The sequence below is a fragment of the Taurulus bubalis genome, assembly GCF_910589615.1.
Source record: "Taurulus bubalis genome assembly, chromosome: 2".
Taxonomy (NCBI): domain Eukaryota; kingdom Metazoa; phylum Chordata; class Actinopteri; order Perciformes; family Cottidae; genus Taurulus; species Taurulus bubalis.
Window position 1 is genome coordinate 18,177,380 of NC_136590.1, and position 18,557 is coordinate 18,195,936.

Here is an 18,557-nt window from a genome sequence, read left to right on the forward strand (position 1 = left end):
AATAATAATGCAACTGAATGCCACCTTCGTCAACATCCGTTATTCAGCCAAAACAGATGGATACAGCCAGATTTAGCAGAGGGAGTGCGTGGGCGGCAGGAAGTGTGTGTGTGTGTGTGTGTGTGTGTGTGTATGTGTGTGTGTGTGTGTGTGTGTGTGTGTGTGTGTGTGTGTGTGTGTGTGTGCGTGCGTGCGTGCGCTTTATTATAAACTTGAGGGAACACTGTCCAGAGCAGACGGAATCAGGGATGTACTGTCTGAAAGGCGTGTGCCGTTAATTTCCGAGCAAATGTAGGTGTACTGCTGACACACTCACAGACTGCTACAAATGTCTGGACTTCCGTTTGACTCAGGACTCTTTGTCGTGCGATCCAAATGCATTTCAAAGCTTTATCCATCCCAAAACAAAAAAAATGCTACTAGAGGCCTGCAGTTCAAGTCTACACTAGCCGCTGCCAGCATAAGCTATGGCATGGTGGCCGGTGGTGGAATTGTGGGTAATATAGCCGCCAACTCTAAACAAAAGAGAACTACAACTTGGCACAGCTCTATGAATCGGCACATGGCAGCAAAACAAATCGATAGGGATTGGCGATACCAGTGACAAGTAGTATATGACAGGCTTTTGTTAATAAGTGCCACGGGTCTGTAGAGTAGATGTGGCTTACCACTCAGCATCCATTTCAGCCCAACAGCTTCATTGGTAGCAGTTAGATCAGGGGTCGGCAACCCGCGGCTCCGGAGCCGCATGCGGCTCTTTCGCACCTCTGTTGCGGCTCCCAGAAGTTTTGAAAAAAAATGAAAGAAAATAAAAGAAAGAATAGAAAAGTAGTTTAATTCTGCGTGGACGTATTAATTTGCTTTCACTGCTGTCTGACCTGTCTGCTTGATATGTGGCAAGAAATTATCAAACAACAAAACATGTAATGTTGAAAGACTCTTCCAGAACAAACACACAGCATTACTGACCCCTGAGTTAGAACATTATATTTTCCTAAGAACACCCTCCTAGGCTGTCAGGTGACACAACAAAGAAGATGGCTGCTTAAGGCTTTTGCTCTCACTCGCTTCCACTATCTCTAATTCTCTCTCATAATTGACCACTAACCCACACCTTACCTGTATGAACTTTGCCCTAAATATCCAAGTGTCGGGTTTATGCTGGAATGGCTGATGGTCTAAGAAGTAAGATGCCTCAAGAACTAACTAAGGACGCTAACAATAGCAACAAGTTAGCCGCCATGATTAAATGCTGGCAATGCGTTGGAGTCCACCTCATACCCTTACGAAACCCCAGTGGTTAGCTAGTTATCTTGACGTGGTGAACATGGCGTTAAGCAAAATCCAACAATGTATGTAAATGTATAATAATATAATACATTCCCCTGTATAATATTTGTAGATGTATGAGGGGGGAGGGTGTCGCTAATAGTGGGAGGGGCTAATTAACACTGTGTGTATGAATGTAGGTATGTATGTGTATATGTATGTGTGTGTGTGTGTGTGTGTGTGTGTGTGTGTGTGTGTGTGTGTGTGTGTGTGTGTGAGAGTCTGTGTGTGTGTGTGTGTGTATATGTGTACATGTATGTGGGTGTGTATATACATGTATGTGTATTTGCGGGTATACTCCTATGTATTGTTATTTTTATTTGTATGATTATATGCATGTGTATCTTTTATATACATGTATTGAACACAACTTTTTCTTTATATGCATATCTAGAAAAAAAAAAGAAAAGAACACCCTCCTGGTGGCAGAAACGTCCTCTTGACAAATGAATACAGTCAATCACTTCTGTTCGTTTATGAGTAACCCGCAACACTGCTACAGTGAACGACCCTGCTTTGACAGTCCTTCATTAGGCTATTTAACTAATATAAAACACTGGGAGGCATAAATTAAATTCACCAGACTGCGATGTGTAAGAGGGTACAAATTCTACCTTGTATCATTATTATTTTACTGTTTAACTGTAAAAGGAAACTAAAGAAAATGGTTCTAGCATCTGGCTCGTGTATATTTTGGTCAAATAAATCAAGACACTAATTTGTGTGAATGGCTATAAATTGAGAGGTACTTGGATTGGCAGTCACATCGACCACGCTATTAAATAAAATACCCGGTTCTCGTGTGAGCTTTAAGAATTGTGCTCTTTTAAGCAAACACCCGATCCAGCTGTTTGACCTCGCCCCCTGTCTCCTCCTTTCAGGTATGCGCATCCTGGTGACCCTGCTGCTGGACACCCTGCCCATGCTGGGCAACGTGCTGCTGCTATGCTTCTTCGTCTTCTTCATCTTCGGCATCGTGGGCGTCCAGCTGTGGGCCGGCTTGCTCCGGAACCGCTGCTTCCTCGGCAACTTTTCCTTGTGAGTTCCCCCGTTTTGCTCCGGCAATATTGCACCTGATTGCTTGTGCCGATGTGTCCTCGTGGAGTTTTTCCCATTTGGACTCCAGCGCTCAGTTTACAATCAACTGCAGGCTCAATATTGCGTCAGGGTTGGCAGAACTATTATGAATGTCCAATATGATAGACAGCGGTGCACTCAAATACTTTACTTGAGTATTTCCATTTACTGTATGTTTATTTTAAAGCTATAGCTGCAATAAGCAACACAGATGAGATAGCGACCAGTGTTCTTGAGACCAAGGAAACACTACAGAGTAAGCCGTGACCTGGCACACTCAACTGGGTCACGCGAAAAAGTCGATGAGGTTAGCGATCATACAGTCTCATCACAATGATGAATGGGAGAGCCACGAGCCCTGGAATAATGAGAAAGATCATGGTATGTGGAACATGGGCACCCATGACTTATTCATGTTCCCACCGTCATCTTGGCTTCATTACTCTTTGTAGGATTTATGACACCTCATAGCTGTAATTTAAGGACATGCATAATGGCTCTGGTGAGCTGGCAACTTTAAAAAAAAAAAAAATCATCATCAATTGTTCTCCTCTGCATCCGAAAGGACTGTATTTCGGCATCAGATGGATTGGGTTTAAGTCCGACTCTACATCCAAAGTCATAAACACATGAATTCGTCCATGCCTGCTTTCAAATGATCTTTTCAGCTGTGGTCCTGAAGTGGGACTGGTCTGGCCCCTACAAGTACTTGAGGGCTACTATGCAATTAATAAAAGCCGTCGGGCAAAGGAATGTGTGTTTACAGACGGGCCAGATACCACACAATCACCAGACACACACACACACACACACACACACACACCAGTTATTCCAGACAGAGGAGGGCTCTGTAACAGATATGCCAAGAGGTGGTGAAGCAGGCGAACAAACAGACGTTTTTGCCTCATCTCGCACAATGCATGCGCGTCTCCCCAGCCATTCAGCCCCCGGGTTTGTCAACACAATTACAGCTGATTAGTTCATCCTATCTGTTGGAAGGACTGGTCAACAGTAAAAAATCAACTGCTGGAGGATTTGCATGGAATTAAAATCGGTAGATTTTGGGGCTGATCCACTTTAAATTCCTCCCTGCGAGCAGCAAAAACCCGAAGGCAGAATCACCGCTTCCTTCTTTAACTGCCACTGACTTGGCAGCAGAACAAAGGTGGTTCCCCGAGGTCATAGTCCTTTTGTAAATGTTCTGGGTAAAAAAAAGCCAGGCGAAGAACAAATGTTTGAAATGTGATTTAGCTTTAATGCTTCGCCATCCTTGTGCCAAGATTTGTTTGTAACTCCTCATATCCATTTGCTTTGCTGAACTGTTCGATAATTCTCTGTCATTCTCTGACCCAAGGGCATCGTTTTACACTTTATTTAAGTTGTTAAGCGATACTTAAAGCAAGATTATATAACTTTTGAATGAAGAAATAACAATATTCTTCCATTTATTAATCAAAATGGAGAAGCAGTATAAGGCCCCTTTCTCATTTGGGCTCGGTTTTCTGACTTTCTCTACTTATAGTACTTATTGTTGTCATATTGTCATACGTATGTGCCATACGTTGTGTGAAAGGGATAAAAAGGGTATTTCTCAATACATGTAAACTTTCTCAATACATGTGTCTACTCACGAGAGCCACTGTAGGCTAACTCCTGCAATGTCCTCTCTTCTTCCTTCCCCAAAGCCCTCTCTCCGTGGAGCTGGAGAAATACTACCACACCAAAAACGAGGACGAGAACCCCTTCATCTGCTCCGAGCCCGGAGACAACGGCATGAGGGACTGCGCCTCGGTGCCCAAGGTGTACGAGGAAGGAGGCCTGCAGTGCACCCTGAGCTCTGACTTTTACAACAGCACCGACAACACCACCTGCGTCAACTGGAACCAGTACTACAACAACTGCACTGCTGGTCTGGTCAACCCCTTCAAGGGAGCCATCAACTTTGACAACATCTGCTACGCGTGGATTGCCATCTTTCAGGTAAAACGGCTGTTCGCACCGGACAGGGAAAAGGATTCCAATTGCGAGAAAACTTGAGACATGAGGCACATACAATAGCGTCTGGCGGACTTCCAAGCCTGTAATACTAAATGGAGACAAAGAAGTATGATGGCACGGGGGGGAGCTAATTGTGGCTGGTGTATCAGAGGAATAGGGCTAACAGGATTAGCAGGTCGCCAGACCACTTTTCTCCCACACCATTTGTTTGCTATCTCCACATCGTCTGAAAGGCCTTCTGTTGGAGAGTCCATTCATCCCTGTCTAGCCGAGGGGGGTAATTGTAGGACCAGAGAGATGAGTTGGGGAATGAGTTCCCCCAGAAGTATGGCTGCTGCTCTGCGTTGGATAAAGCACACCAGAGAAATGTTGGGGATTAGTCTTCTGCTGAGTCTCGGAACACTCCGGACTGTGAAATATGGTCTCTTTTTATTACTCCTCCTTGTTTGAGTTGTCTGACCCCTGTTTTCTTTTCTTCTTCCTTGCCCCTCTATATTCCTGTCCTATATGCCTGTGTTCCTTCTCAGGTGATCACTCTGGAGGGCTGGGTAGACATCATGTACTTTGTGATGGATGCTCACTCCTTCTACAACTTCATCTACTTCATCCTACTCATCATTGTAAGTGCCACTTCTCGGGGCTACCAGCTGTGTGTGTGTGTGTGTGTGTGTGTGTGTGTGTGTGTGTGTGTGTGTGTGTGTGTGTGTGTGTGTGTGTGTGTGTGTGTGTGTTCGATGATGATTGAACAAGTGGATCAGCTGCGTGCGAGTGCGTGAATGACAATGTCGCCCACCCCCTCCTTGTCCCCAGATTGGCTCATTCTTCATGATCAACCTGTGCCTGGTGGTCATTGCCACGCAGTTCTCTGAGACCAAGCAGAGGGAGAGTCAGCTTATGAAGGAGCAGCGGGTGCGCTTCATGTCCAACGCCAGCACCCTGGCCTCCCTCTCCGAGCCAGGCTCCTGCTACGACGAGCTTCTCAAGTACCTGGTTCACATCGTCAACAAGGGGGCCAGACAAGTGGCCCGTATCTGCAGGCTGTTGGCGCGCCGCGCCGGGTTCAATATTGCCGCCTCACCCCCGGCCACGGAGCCCCAACGCAGCCAGAGAAGGAGGAGGAAGTCCTCTAGGCAGGGATCTGTGTCAGTTCATCAAATGGCGCGCCATCACCACCACCACCACCACCACTACCACCTGGGTAATGGCAGCCTGAGGGGCGGAGGGGGCATACGGTGTCTGGAGGGTCAGGATTTTGAGGCTGGTGCACATAACAACAAGGGAGGGGCCCTTGTGGCAACCACCGGCGCCGGACATCTCGCTTTTGCCGTGCCGTCATCGGTGACAGCAGCCCGCTCCGACACAAACCTGGCCGTTTGGTCCAAACTTACTGAGGGAGCTGCCAATGCATCTTCAGTCCGCTGCAGCCCATCGACCACACACCTGGGTCCGACACCGAGCCCCTCCTTCCTTGCCCCAGCTCCCGTGTCTCGGGCAATGAAGAGGAACTCTGTACCTTTTGCGGCTCCAGGGCCAAAGAACTACCCCACTCTGCAGGTCCGAGCCCTGGCGGAGTCCAGACGAGGGAGTGCTGCCGCCAGCACTCTGACTAACATCAGCTTCAACCTGAACATCCCACCCATGTCCCTGGAGAGACGGCCATCGAGCCTGGTGGACACACGCACTCCCGCAGGTAGACTAATCACCGCAAACTCATCGGGTTTGAAAATCATTGCATTGAAAATCATGATCGGGAATACAATTCAAAAACTTTGAAAGTGTTTGATTAACTCTTATTTGCTGCATTCCGTTTGTGTTCTGCTCTGCTGCGTTTGCTTAGTATTCTGATTAAGGCAAAATGAGGTTTGAAAATAACATCAGGAGTATCTCCTTCAGTCAGAATCGGTGCTTAACCCTAGAACACGAACGTTATAAATAGTCACACTATCACTAACGTCGGGTGATTTTCACCCGATATAATTTACGTGATAAAAATACTTCTCAACAAAATATATTAAAATACAACAATACAAAGCACATTGAAGTACTCTTCTTTTATTTTATCCTATATAATTTAAATTTCTTTTTAAAAATGAGGGAAACGTTAATGAAAAATGAATTTAAAAAAAATCCTTCTGGTAAAGGCAGTCTCCCTGCATCACTGACAACTGTGGGAGAGATAAACCAAAAATTGCTTTTTTTGAGAGGGGAAAAATGACAAAATATGTTTTTTTACCATATGAATTCTCTTGGAAATGACCTAAATAAGTGCAAATGTAACAGCAGGACGTATGTAGAAGACAGCAGGACGTGTGTCAGGGAGATCAAGACGCGTCAAGGCAACAGTTCCTGGGGTGGCCATTTCTCTGGAATCATTATGACGTTTTCTGGACATATTTTTCTTCTCTATGACTGATAACTTAGACTGATAAGCTCTGGTATCAAGGAGGAAATCGGCACAGCTAACGATTGCCAACGTAAACAAAGCGATCTTTTACTCACTTGTTGAGAAGGGAGTCACCAAGCCTGTGACAGGACGATAGCTCTGCATGAAATGGGGACGGTGGGAAAATGATAAGTTACACTAACACTAACGTTGGGTGAAATCGACACGGAAATATTTTACCCTCTATCACTAACTTCGGGTGAAAATCACCTGAACACGTCCCTTGTGAAAAAAACAGCGATCGGAGCAGAGAGACACGCCCACCTTCAATAACATCTGTGAGAAGCCTGAAGCTACAGTAGGACCCACGGAACTCAGACAAAAGCAACACAATGAAAATAACGTAAACACAATAGCTCGGGTGAAAATCACCCAACGTTAGTGTTCTAGGGTTAATTTCCATATCACTGTTGAATCAAGTGACACGGCACTGGAAGTGCTCCTTTTTCTGCAATCATGAGAACGGTATTGGTTTGTTTGTGATTAAGCCTCACACTTTAACACTGTCCAGAGTTGATGTTTTTCCCTTTTTGGTGAGCGACAGAAAGAGTGCTAATTAGAGTCAATCAATGTTAATCCCTCATGTCAAAGCTTGCAGCCAGCTCCGTCTGGCCCCGGCCAAGTTCTAAAAAGGCAGTGGGCTCAGCAACACAAGTCAGGCCAGGTCTGTTCAGGTTGTATAGACGGTGGAAAAACTGGCATCCATCCAGACTGGCCGCAGACACAAGGCATTACTCATAGCACACACTGCCCATCACACGCTCACTCCCTCTGATACGCACGCAACTTTACAAAAAGGTTGTTGTTCACGACAGATCTATTTCATCAGACTTGTCAATTTGTCTAAATCACTTTGCTATTTATCAGCCAATCACGTCTCAGTTTCTTCATCTGCTCTTTTTCTCACTCGGCTACAGCCCAGCTCTCTGGCCAGCTGTCGGCTCGTGACCTCAGCACCGCCAGCAGTGCCATGGACACGGCAGCTATGACATTGGACCCCGAAAGTTGCCCCTACTGCGCCAAGGCCCTGGCCAATGAGTCGGAGGGCAACGAGATCGCCGGGGACTCCGACAGCGATGGCATATACGAGTTCACCCAGGACCTCCACCACAAGGACAGGAGAGACAGCCGGCAGCCCAAGAAGCAGCGTTGCAGTCTGGGGAAAACGGCAGCAAAGGTGGTGCACTTCTGGAGGCTCGTGTGCGACACGTTCAGGAAGATCGTGGACAGCAAATACTTCGGACGAGGGATTATGATCGCCATTCTGATCAATACGCTGAGCATGGGTATCGAGTTCCATGAGCAGGTCAGTGTGTGTTGTCTTTCCCATGGTCACGTTAAGGGAAGTGTGAGTGTGTGATGTTGAGTGAAGATGCTGGCTGGTGCTACATTGTGGGAACCGGCTGACAGATGAGCCTAAATGAAGGACTGTATGAAGGTATTAGTTAAATTTATAGATTGCATGTGTGTCCTGTGGGCCCAACTGGAATACCTGAGGTCTCCCTATGGCCTCGGTTGTTTACACGTATTGACAACCATATGAGAGAGAAAACGGTAATGAGAGAGCATGAGGGACAGAGGAAACAGAGAGCGAGAGAGAGACAGGAACAGGGGTGATTTAACAGGTGAGGAAGGCCCCACAATATGTTCTTTCTTTGATTTATGTATAGTCTGGTTGTATAGATGTCTATGAGAAAATGACTCTTGATCTTTTCCCTCAGTAAACATTGTAAACATGAGTTGATGGTCTCAATCTCTGGTTTCAAGTCTTCTTTAATACAGCATGATGTTCATTTAGTGAATGATGGTCCCATTTAGAGTAAAACAGACAATAAAGCAGGGTAATCTGGAGGGCGGGGCTACCTTGTAATTGACAGGTCGCTACCACAACGTTGTTCGGTTAGGGAGTTGTCCGTGTTTTCTTCTTGCGAACCCTTTCACGGTTTGTTTTCAGTCCATGAAAGTTAATTGTAACCACTTGGTCAACGACAAATGTCTTCCTCAGCTTACAAATGTACTGTAACGAGATGGCAATGGCCAAAAACCAAGATGGTGACCAGCAAAATACAAAACTTGAGGCTTCAAAACCTGTAGTCCACAAACGAACACATGACGTCACAGTGACACTTTTGGCATGTGTGATGTTGCGTAAAGTCATGTAATGCGATTAAAGTAAGTGACAAGTGTGTTGTGTTTGTTTGCATGTAGGTGTGTAGAAGGAGCATGAAGCCTGGTCAGGTTTTCTGGGGTTACTTTCAGTCCCTGACCCAGTGCCTATAAACATATCCAAATGCCATCCTCACCAGGTTTTATAGCTTGTAGTCTTTTTTCCTTCCTTACTTTTCCTGGCCCTTCTCCTTCTCCCCGTCTTTTTTTCCTTCCTTCCTTTTATTGTGATTCTGTTCCTTCTTCCCCCTTTTCTCTCTTCCTACGTTGTCTACTTCCTCTTCTCCCTTTTCTCCTACTTCTCCTACTTCTCATCCCTTTTTCACTTTCGTCTCTTTTGTCATTCTCTCTTCTTATACCTTTTGTCCTCTGCTTCCTGCCTCACTCCTCCTAACTCCCTCTCTCTCTCTCTCCCTCTCTCTCTCTCTCTCTCTCTCTCTCTCTCTCTCTCTCTCTCTCTTTGAAGTGCTCTTTCCTAGTTTGGGTAGCATGGATCATTCCAGTCTCCAGACAGGCTGCTGATAACTTTACTGAGACGCTTCATTGATTGCAAGCCCATCGACATCCAAAGACACAAGGATCACTAAGCCTTTGTTTGTCCCTGTAACTCTGTCCACATGGATGAGAGGCTGGGTTCAATTTTCCATACATCCTTCAGCCAAGTTTTCTGATGGAGTCTTGGTTTTTTAGTTTGTACCCCGTGCAACTTCCACTTTAAGAATGAGGTTGAGACTGACTTGCTAGGTTCAGAGCTACAACAAGTTTAAAATTGGTGTGGACGGCAGTTCAAATTGTGTTTCCAAAGCAAAGAATGTATAACCTTGGTCCTGTGTGGTCCAAAGTGCACTGGTACACTTAAACACAAAAAATATATTGATACTGAAACACCACAGAGTGACAGACAACTAAAAGTGAAATACATTTACAGCCCTGCACCGACAGGTTGCAGAGGCATTCCTCAAAACCATATTTGTCTGTCAGCTGCAACAACGAACTGATAAAATCGCTACTACGGCGGTTATTACGGCGGTTATTACGGCAGTCAAAAAGTTGCGGAGAAAAAAAAAAAGAGCGGAGCAGAGCAACTAGCCGCCAGCGTGTCTGAGATTGGAGTGAGAGACTGAGAAACTCTTAGGTTGTGATCTTAGCAAACATAGAACATCTTGGATGTGACGTGTCGAGTCTTGGCCAATCAGCGTTAAGATGTCTACAGCGTCTTCATTTCCCTCAAACTTGTTTTTAATGGAAGCTAGTCAGCTTGCTATCACGTTAGCTAACGTGTTTGGGTTGTGTATTGTCGTTAAAGTTCCGTTATGTTCCGTTACAGTTCAGTGTTGCTTGTCAAAAACCGTAACGTGGTGAAACATGCCGTGACCCCCCGGACTGGTTCAGTTCACGCTGTCACTCGTTAACATTTAATCGGCACACCGGAGGATCTGGCTGCAGGTTGTTTTTTTACTCAAAGTAAACTGAATCAAATCACGTAGTTGGGCTTAGCCAACAACGTGATTTCGTGGTCGTAAGAGGCCCAGAATGAAATAGTTTAAGGAAGAGGACTCTGTATATGCAGCGCTGAGATGAGGTGGAGCTGGGCCTGGAGGTTTCGGTCAAAACAGACGTGAGAGGAGCAGTGCAGAGCAGTACAGCTTCCCACTGTCCCAGTGTTTCATACATATTGATAAAGCAGGGCATGCTAAAGCAGCCTCTGCTCCAAGGAGATCAATTACAGTAAAAAAAAAAGGGCTCACGTTTGGCAGATGTAAAGCATACATGTGTATGTTTTTAGTGTTGGTCCATTTTTATTTTACAGCTCAAGGATGTTCAAGGAGCAACCTGTTGGTGCTTTCTAAACATGTGTTGCACTGTGAATTTGCACTGTCACTTCTGTTTTTGAATAAAGGGTTGGAAATTAATGCTTTTTAGATTTTTTGCTTTTTTATCCGATTAATCGATTAATCGAAAAAAATAATCAATCGATTATTAAAATAATCGTTAGTTGCAGCCCTACTGTCACTGCTGTTGCCAGTTTCAAACGCTATCAGCGCTAATCTGTGTGAATTGGCAATGACCCTCATTTGAGAATGACATGTTTTCTTTTTCCTGAGTTGTGCAGATTTAGCAGCCTTGCAAATATTTTATTATTTTATTTGCACCATTTGCATCTGTGTTTGACGTATTCAATGACAATCGGGGGGTTTCCATGTTAACCTTTCGAAATCTGCGCCCGCGGATCGGCGGGATACGATGTTTACGTTTTGTAAATATTAATTTCTTCGCGATAATTCTGCACAGAAATATGGTTCAACTTCTCCACACACAATCTATTATCCCATACACCTATTTGCCTATATGCAGTTAATAATAAGTTAGTAACTTACAAAAAAAGGGTTTTGCAAAAACTATTTAGCAAAAAGGGAAGACTTATCCAGAGACCAGAGTGTTTGCAGTTTTGCAAACCTGTCGCATACATCTGGTTTTACAAATATGGCGGGGGAGGAGCAGAGTAATATTTTATAGATATATTATTTTACATTAACTGTGTAGTTTGCAAAATTGCACCCGGTGCCTGTATCCATGCCAGCAGCAGAAGCGGCAGCAGCAGTATGGCAGCATCAGCATGCCTTTTCGCTCTCTTTTCTCATCTTCTATGTTGCTCTAATCATGCTAATGACACACTTTACTGTTGTACGCTGGTCAAAGCTGCAAGTGCTCTGCAAATATCCGTTATTGAGCATGCCATGCCACAACATTGTTCTTCCTTCCTGTTGCCTAAGGCAAGGATGTATCAAAGACGCGTAATTGGTGCCGTAATTCTGAAGCCGCACACTTCTCTCTATTATCTGCTTGATCTGAAAGTTTGTGTTTGGGGAAAACTGCCCCTTTTAAGAAATACGTTGTGGTTCAGCTCTGTTGACAGCTTTTCAATCAAGTTGACCCGTTTTCCAGGCCCCCCTCATTCCCATGCTCTGTGAATGGATGACACACATGTGGTAAAACTGGCATTATGTATCATTCAGCTGCTAATTGAATTGTGGAGATCTGACTGTGTCTTAAAGAGAATTTGACAAGATTAAACATCCACCCCCGATGAGTAATTGATGGGGAGAGGAAAGTGGGGAACACACACACCAACAACTAACAAACGTCCACCCATTTTTAAAGGCCAATCAATGTCTCAGCTGACAATGATTACACTGGATGTACTTATTAATCATGAATTATGCTGAATATCGATGTGTACATCTGACAGAGGAGGATAGGTTGTCAATTTGTCAAGAAGGTCAGCTGCTTTTGTTGGAATGGGGCTTGTGGAGACTGAAGCATTCATAATTTTTTGTCAATTTAAATTTTTAGAACATTCAGCAGCTAAAGGGACTGAATATATGACACACACACACACACACACACACACACACACACACACACACACACACACACGGACAGTATGCTGCCGTGACCCGTCTCCTGAGATATAAGCCAGCCTCTTGAGTACATCAGACATCCACACTTGTGTCCCTCGAACACAGACATGTTGATACCCTGCAACTCAGTCGGTGCGTACGGAGCTACAGGGGCCCCAGAACCCTCGCAGTCAGTGACACACAGCAGAGCCTCCCTGTCTGATGCCTATCACACACACACACACACACACACACACACACACAAACACTCGAGAGCAGCGGGAAGAGGCAAGTGCAGCGAATGTAAAATGTGTGCGCGACACAGGGGGATGGCGGGATAAAGCGATGATTAAATAGAGTGTTGGATAGGGTTGACAGTGTAAGGACTCGGAGGTGATGGGAAAGTGGGGGTGATGGGTGGGAGAGTGGAGGCGGACGGGTCGGGCGAGCGATGAGAGGGCGTCTGCTTTATCTCCCCGCGCAGTTTAAGAGCGTTACCATTTATGGCGGAGCTGATGGAACAGTTGTGCTTCGGCCAACTATGTGACACAGCCGTAGTCTGTTTACTCGGGAAGGTCAACCTCTCTCTCTCTCTCTCTCTCTCTCTCTCTCTCACTTTACATAAGGAACTTTCCCCTCTGTCTGCATGGCCAGTCGCCCCCCCTATTCCCATCGTCTCCAGCCAATCTTTCCGCTCCCCCTCGACGAAACGCCCGCCTGATGCCAAAATAGCTCGAGGAGAAGTCAAGAGATGTATAGCGAAGACGGCCACATCAGGGGAGACGTGGTAAAATGCACGGTTCCTGTTTTTGGAATCGCTGCCGCTGTCATAGCGGAAACCTTTTAGCACCTACATGAATATTGACTCAGCGTGTAGCTGGTTACATGAGCCCAAAGTGATGGGAAAGTCACTTTCAGGTCACGTTTCCCTCAGGCGGCGGTTTGACTTTATCGACCTTGAATGCTAGCCACTTGCAAGAGAAAGTGCATGGAGTGATACGCATTGATGGTTGGAAGGATCACTTTGAAAAAAGGGGGGCATGCTTCAGGGAACAAGAGTTTGAGATTGAAGTTGAAGGGCGCCATCCATGTGTACTTTGATACCACTTGGACTGAGGTCCAACGTGAGAGGATGCCCCGAGACATCCTTGGTCCATATTGTACTTTTTTTGTGAGTTTTCTTGGACTGCTGTTAGATAGTACTTGGCCTTTTTATTCTAATAACAGACCACTGTGAATGTAGATTGTATGGACCCAGCAACAGAGGTGAAGTGCTCACCCTTTGGTCCTTGGAGCGCGTTACAATCAGCCAAAATGCAGATACTTGGAGCTCAAACACAGAGTGCAATAATCATTGTGAAAAAAAAGAAAGAAAACCAAAAAAATAAATAAAAAAAATGCATGCAGCTTTGATTTGCGGAACTTAACTGCTTTGACTCGCTTTATTACTCCCAGCAAGAACACAACATTGCATTACTGCTGTTTCCTCGCAGTAATGCAATTAGCTAATCATCAACCAAACTGCACAGTCTTTTTTTTAAACCACCGAAATTCAGCGACGCTTGACTGCGCTTCCACCTTGTAGTGTGTTTCTCGTAAATCGAGCTCCGTGACGGACCGCGTGCCGTGGCGCATCAGGGCAAAGATGCTTTGAAATCAACGAAGGCTGCTTCACCCACCTGCCTCGCATGCAGTGAACGGTCACATACAGTACAGAGGAACCATCATGCGGATGTAGGTCTTCTTCCACGGCACTTGAAAAATGTGGTCGTGTCTCTTATTGAATTTCACAAGAATCAGCCATGCTAGCAGGCCCGCACTCACAGCTACATGCCATGTCATCATGTTATCGTGCTCAGAAAAACTTGCCAATGGTTAGGGAGTATACTACGTTCACCTTTAGTGTGAGACTTTTGCTCATCAGCACAAATGTGTTTCACATAAATCACAAACTATGGCTGAGGTGGTTGATAGGAATGCCATTAGTTTTTATGTATTTGTGCAATAGCCAAAGCACTGGATTTGATAGAAAATCTCTCTCCTGAAGCTATATGGAACAGATAGACATAACTGAGGTCAATTAGGGTTTAATTGAATGTCTGGTTATATTCCTGAAGTTCGGGCCTCCTTCAAATTGAAATCGACCTGACATTTTAATTTGTAAAGGTAGAATTAGCTTCAGTTATTGCAAGGGCTGAGATTATCATTAGCTAAAGGTGATGCCGCGTTTAATTTCCATAGGTTATTGACTTAATGTACAGTAGTCTGTGTTTAAAGGTCTCTTTATGCATTCTGATGCTTTAACACACACACACACACACACACACACACACACACACACACACTGGCCTGCCAAACCCAGGGAGACAATGAGAAAACCCTTTTTTGTTAAGCGTCAGAGACATTTACGCAGCTTTTATCTGCCCTGCCTGAAGAATGCAGAGTTGGCATCTGAACAGTGGCCTCCCGCCAAGACAGGCCGAACAAAAGTGTTTTTTTTTCTTCCATTTTTACAATGGTGAGACGTGGACGCCAAAAAAATAACAGCTGCTAATTCCGGTTTATGGAGGGAAGGCTTTTTACAGCAATGGATGCAAAAAAAAGGGAGAATCAATGAGGTGATCAAATGTTGCATTCAGTTATTTCCTGGTTCAGTGAGATGTCAAATGACGTTCTGCCTGTATTTAGAGAGTTCTCCTCTCTAGCTCTGAATCTGCAAAAGTATATTTAACGTAATCCATTTAGATATATGATTTAATTCCTTATTCAAAATTAACTACCAATCAACATGAACAGGCTGTCTGACGTTGTCTGCAAACTAAAGGGATTTGAAGTCGTCCGCTTCAGTCTGAAGCAGATGACTGCTCCTAGTTTCGGGACTCATGTGTCATGCTCAACATGCAAATAAATATTCATTAAAAGGGGGCTGGATCCGATTGCCTCTCAACGGCTCTCAACATATCGATGGTGAGCCGGCGGCTTGCACAGCTAAATGTGCTCACAGTGCAGAAGGGGGGCGGAAGTACTGACAGAGCTAAACAGTGTTCGCCTAAAGGGGGAACAGGAGTGCGGGGGCAACGCTTCATGGGATCAAATGATATCGGCCACTGTGTGAGAGAGCATGTGCAGAGGGGCAACCTTGAGCTAACCCCGCCCACGTGTGACAAAAAGCATGTGTCGCCAGCCCGGTTAAGTCAACAAAGCAAGCAGAAGCTCGGTTAACAACACACACACAGTGACTTCGTTCTCTCCTGTCCACTGCATCTTTACATAGACATTTACATCGATAAACAGTTGTTCGCTGCTATATTAATATTCAGAATGTGAAACACAGCTCCATTAAAAACATAATGCACGGTGCTAAAAAAACAGCAGGGGTCCTAAAGTTGACCCTTGTGGAAAACCAGATACATCCATTAGCATTATCTCTGTGTAGATCTCCCATTGAATAGAGTTGGTGCAGACTTTTCGATCATTCAGCCCCTGAGACAACATCACCGCAGTGCTCCAATCACAACCAACCACCCATAATTTTGAGAGTCTCATTCTCCAATTCATGCTTGAAATGTCCTCTTCTGTGGCACACATAGGCGAACCACTTGATTAAGCAAACACACACACACATACACACACATCATCTCCAGTCCGGGACGTAGCCGAGCGCAGCATCCCGTTTAGATTAGATCACATCAGATTAGGTGACGTTGCATTAGCGCTAACCAGATTACACTATTCCTTGTCTAGTACACATTACCTCCCTAATGCTGCCGCCGCCTCATTACCCCGGACACAGGCAGCGGCGAGGAAAGGCAAAGGTTGTCTCTCTCGCTTCCTGTTTCATCTCCCTCTCGGTAGCTTGCATACGCCTCACTGGCCGCAGTTTGCCGATTTTGGTCATTTCTCTTGTTTGATAAACTCTCTTTTTCGCCATCTTTTTTATGGGTTTTTTGGGTTCCTACGTGCTTTTTTTTACGGCCCTGTTCCCTTGCTGTAATGTCACATTGATGCCTGAGGAATGTCTAATATACAAGCTGGAAACAGTGTGGTGGGGGGGATAATGACCTGGACTCTCAAGGCCAGATGTCTGCAGTCCAAGTCTCACCTCATAAAAACTGTACTTCTCATTCTGGCTTATCAATGGCCATCTATTCTTATAGAGCTGTGAGGTGGCGTGGCTGTGAGTCTGTGCCGGGCTGCATGTGCATACATGGTGAGGAGTGTGTGGAGTAGAGCTCACGGCGTGGCCTTTAAGGGCGATCTCGACGCGTGACGCTTACTTGTGTGAGGGCATTCATCGGAATAAAAAAAACACACACAAACATCCTAAATGCCCCCGGCAGCATTTGTTCACCCATTGAACTTTTTCTTTATCTCACAATGCGCGCCTGTGTGTGTTTGTGTGTGTGTGTGTGTGTGTGTGTGTGTGTCTGTGTGTGTGTCTGTGTGCGTTCACGGAGGATTTGCCGCCGCTTATGCACTCACATGAAGTGCACAAATGAATGGCCAGAAAAAAAGCAGCGTGATCAAAGGAGTACATCCGTCCTCCCCACCATCAGTCATTGCTGGTTTCATTCAACTGTAGCCATTATCTGTACAAAGGTACAGATAACCTCAGCTACGGTGGCGGCGGATTAGAGCTTGTGTGAATCCTTTTCGTAAAGGTCGCGTGGGTCGTTTTGGGAAGGCAGTTGCAACCTGTTTGGTCATTTGGGAATGAGGACTAGTTAAAAGTTGCAGTGACAACTAGTGCGGTAATTTGTCTTGAGCCAGTGAAATTTAGGTTTGAAGCTTCAGGCTCTCAATTATGGTGCAATGTTACATCTCGGTGTTGCTGGACCTTGTTTTTTGCCTCAGGGCCGAGTGTTACGTTCGATTCTCTAAGGAAGTAATGACTTAATACTAAGCAAGGACTTGTGAGGGTTGACTCGTTCAGGCTCCGATACGCTGTCAGGACGCTCTCATTGAAGTTTTCTGTCGACAGTTGTTGGTTTTGACTGCTTACGCTGAGCACACATGCCCATAGTGAGTGACCTACATCAAGTTTTTAACCGCAACATCACCAAAAGTTCTGCAAGTGGCTGTGGAGTCATTTATTTAGTGTGTTGTAGCTAAAATGAAAGAAGCAGAACGCTTGGCTTCACAGCCCTGATTGGTTTAGAGTCTGTAATCAAGCTCTTATTTTTTTGTTTTCAAAAGTTTTCCAAAATAGTGTAAAAACAACTATTCACCATTTTTTGGGGTTGAGGGTGTGTGCCTGGTTACTGTGCACTAAACTAAGCTAAGCTATTATATGTAATGGACAATTATGAGTGGTATCAACCCCGAAAATGTTCCCACAAGAAAACAAGATTTTAAGCTGGAGTTAAAGGGATAGTTGTGAATCATTTTTTAAAGTGGTGTGTGTCAGGTACTTATACATAGTCAGGGTATACAGGAGAGTAGACCCTCAGCTAAGCAATTGCTGGTTTTAGCCCCCTAAAAAAGATGGTAAAAATGGCTGTTCCAACATGCTTGCTTTAAAGTAATAAACATTCAATTGAAATGGAAGCACTCTTCAAAGCCACCATTGACAAAAACACAGTAACGTTAGCTGGCAGAACAGGGGAGTAGCTTGTCTACTGTTGCCTCCATTGGTTAGTTGGTGTGTCATTGCCTGATTTTGGTGTTTTAAAGGTCTGGCTTTGTGGCATTGAAGAGAGCTTCATTTGACATGTTTACTACTAGTATGTTGGAACAACCGATTTTCCCCCAATGAGACCATGGAGCAGTGCAGCAACACCAGCAACAATATTTCATGACAACCGACTCACTGTATTTTTTTGGGGGGCTCCGGACAAACTGGTGCCATGATGTAGCACGAGGAGCCGCTATTCCACCAGCGATGTTAATCACTGTATTTCTTTCTGCTCGTGCATCCACGCTCAGTGTTGACTAATCGCTACTTAAACAGTCGCGGTGTGTCGTGATTAGTGGCAGCCCACCAGGACAGGCCTAATGACACACATTGTGTTTACATTACATTACCTCCTGGTTCATCCTGGATGGCTCTGCTGGGACAACGCCTCTATTTACACACACTCACACACACACTCACACACACGTTTGCTTACACTTGCAACATGCAGACGCGGATCAGGGTCCCT

General features: G+C 45.2%; 1 protein-coding gene across 1 annotated transcript in view; it reads left to right on the plus strand.

The window, feature by feature from the left end:
• Positions 1-18,557, plus strand: part of cacna1g (calcium channel, voltage-dependent, T type, alpha 1G subunit) — a gene marked incomplete at its 5' end in the record, with an annotated part of 203,919 nt that overhangs the window by 106,653 nt on the left and 78,709 nt on the right. Inside the window, 5 exons of the mRNA XM_079214082.1 lie at positions 2,211-2,367; positions 4,092-4,386; positions 4,932-5,024; positions 5,215-6,094; positions 7,765-8,153. Coding sequence (XP_079070208.1) covers positions 2,211-2,367; positions 4,092-4,386; positions 4,932-5,024; positions 5,215-6,094; positions 7,765-8,153 — 1,814 coding nt within the window. The remainder of the gene's footprint in view (positions 1-2,210; positions 2,368-4,091; positions 4,387-4,931; positions 5,025-5,214; positions 6,095-7,764; positions 8,154-18,557) is intronic.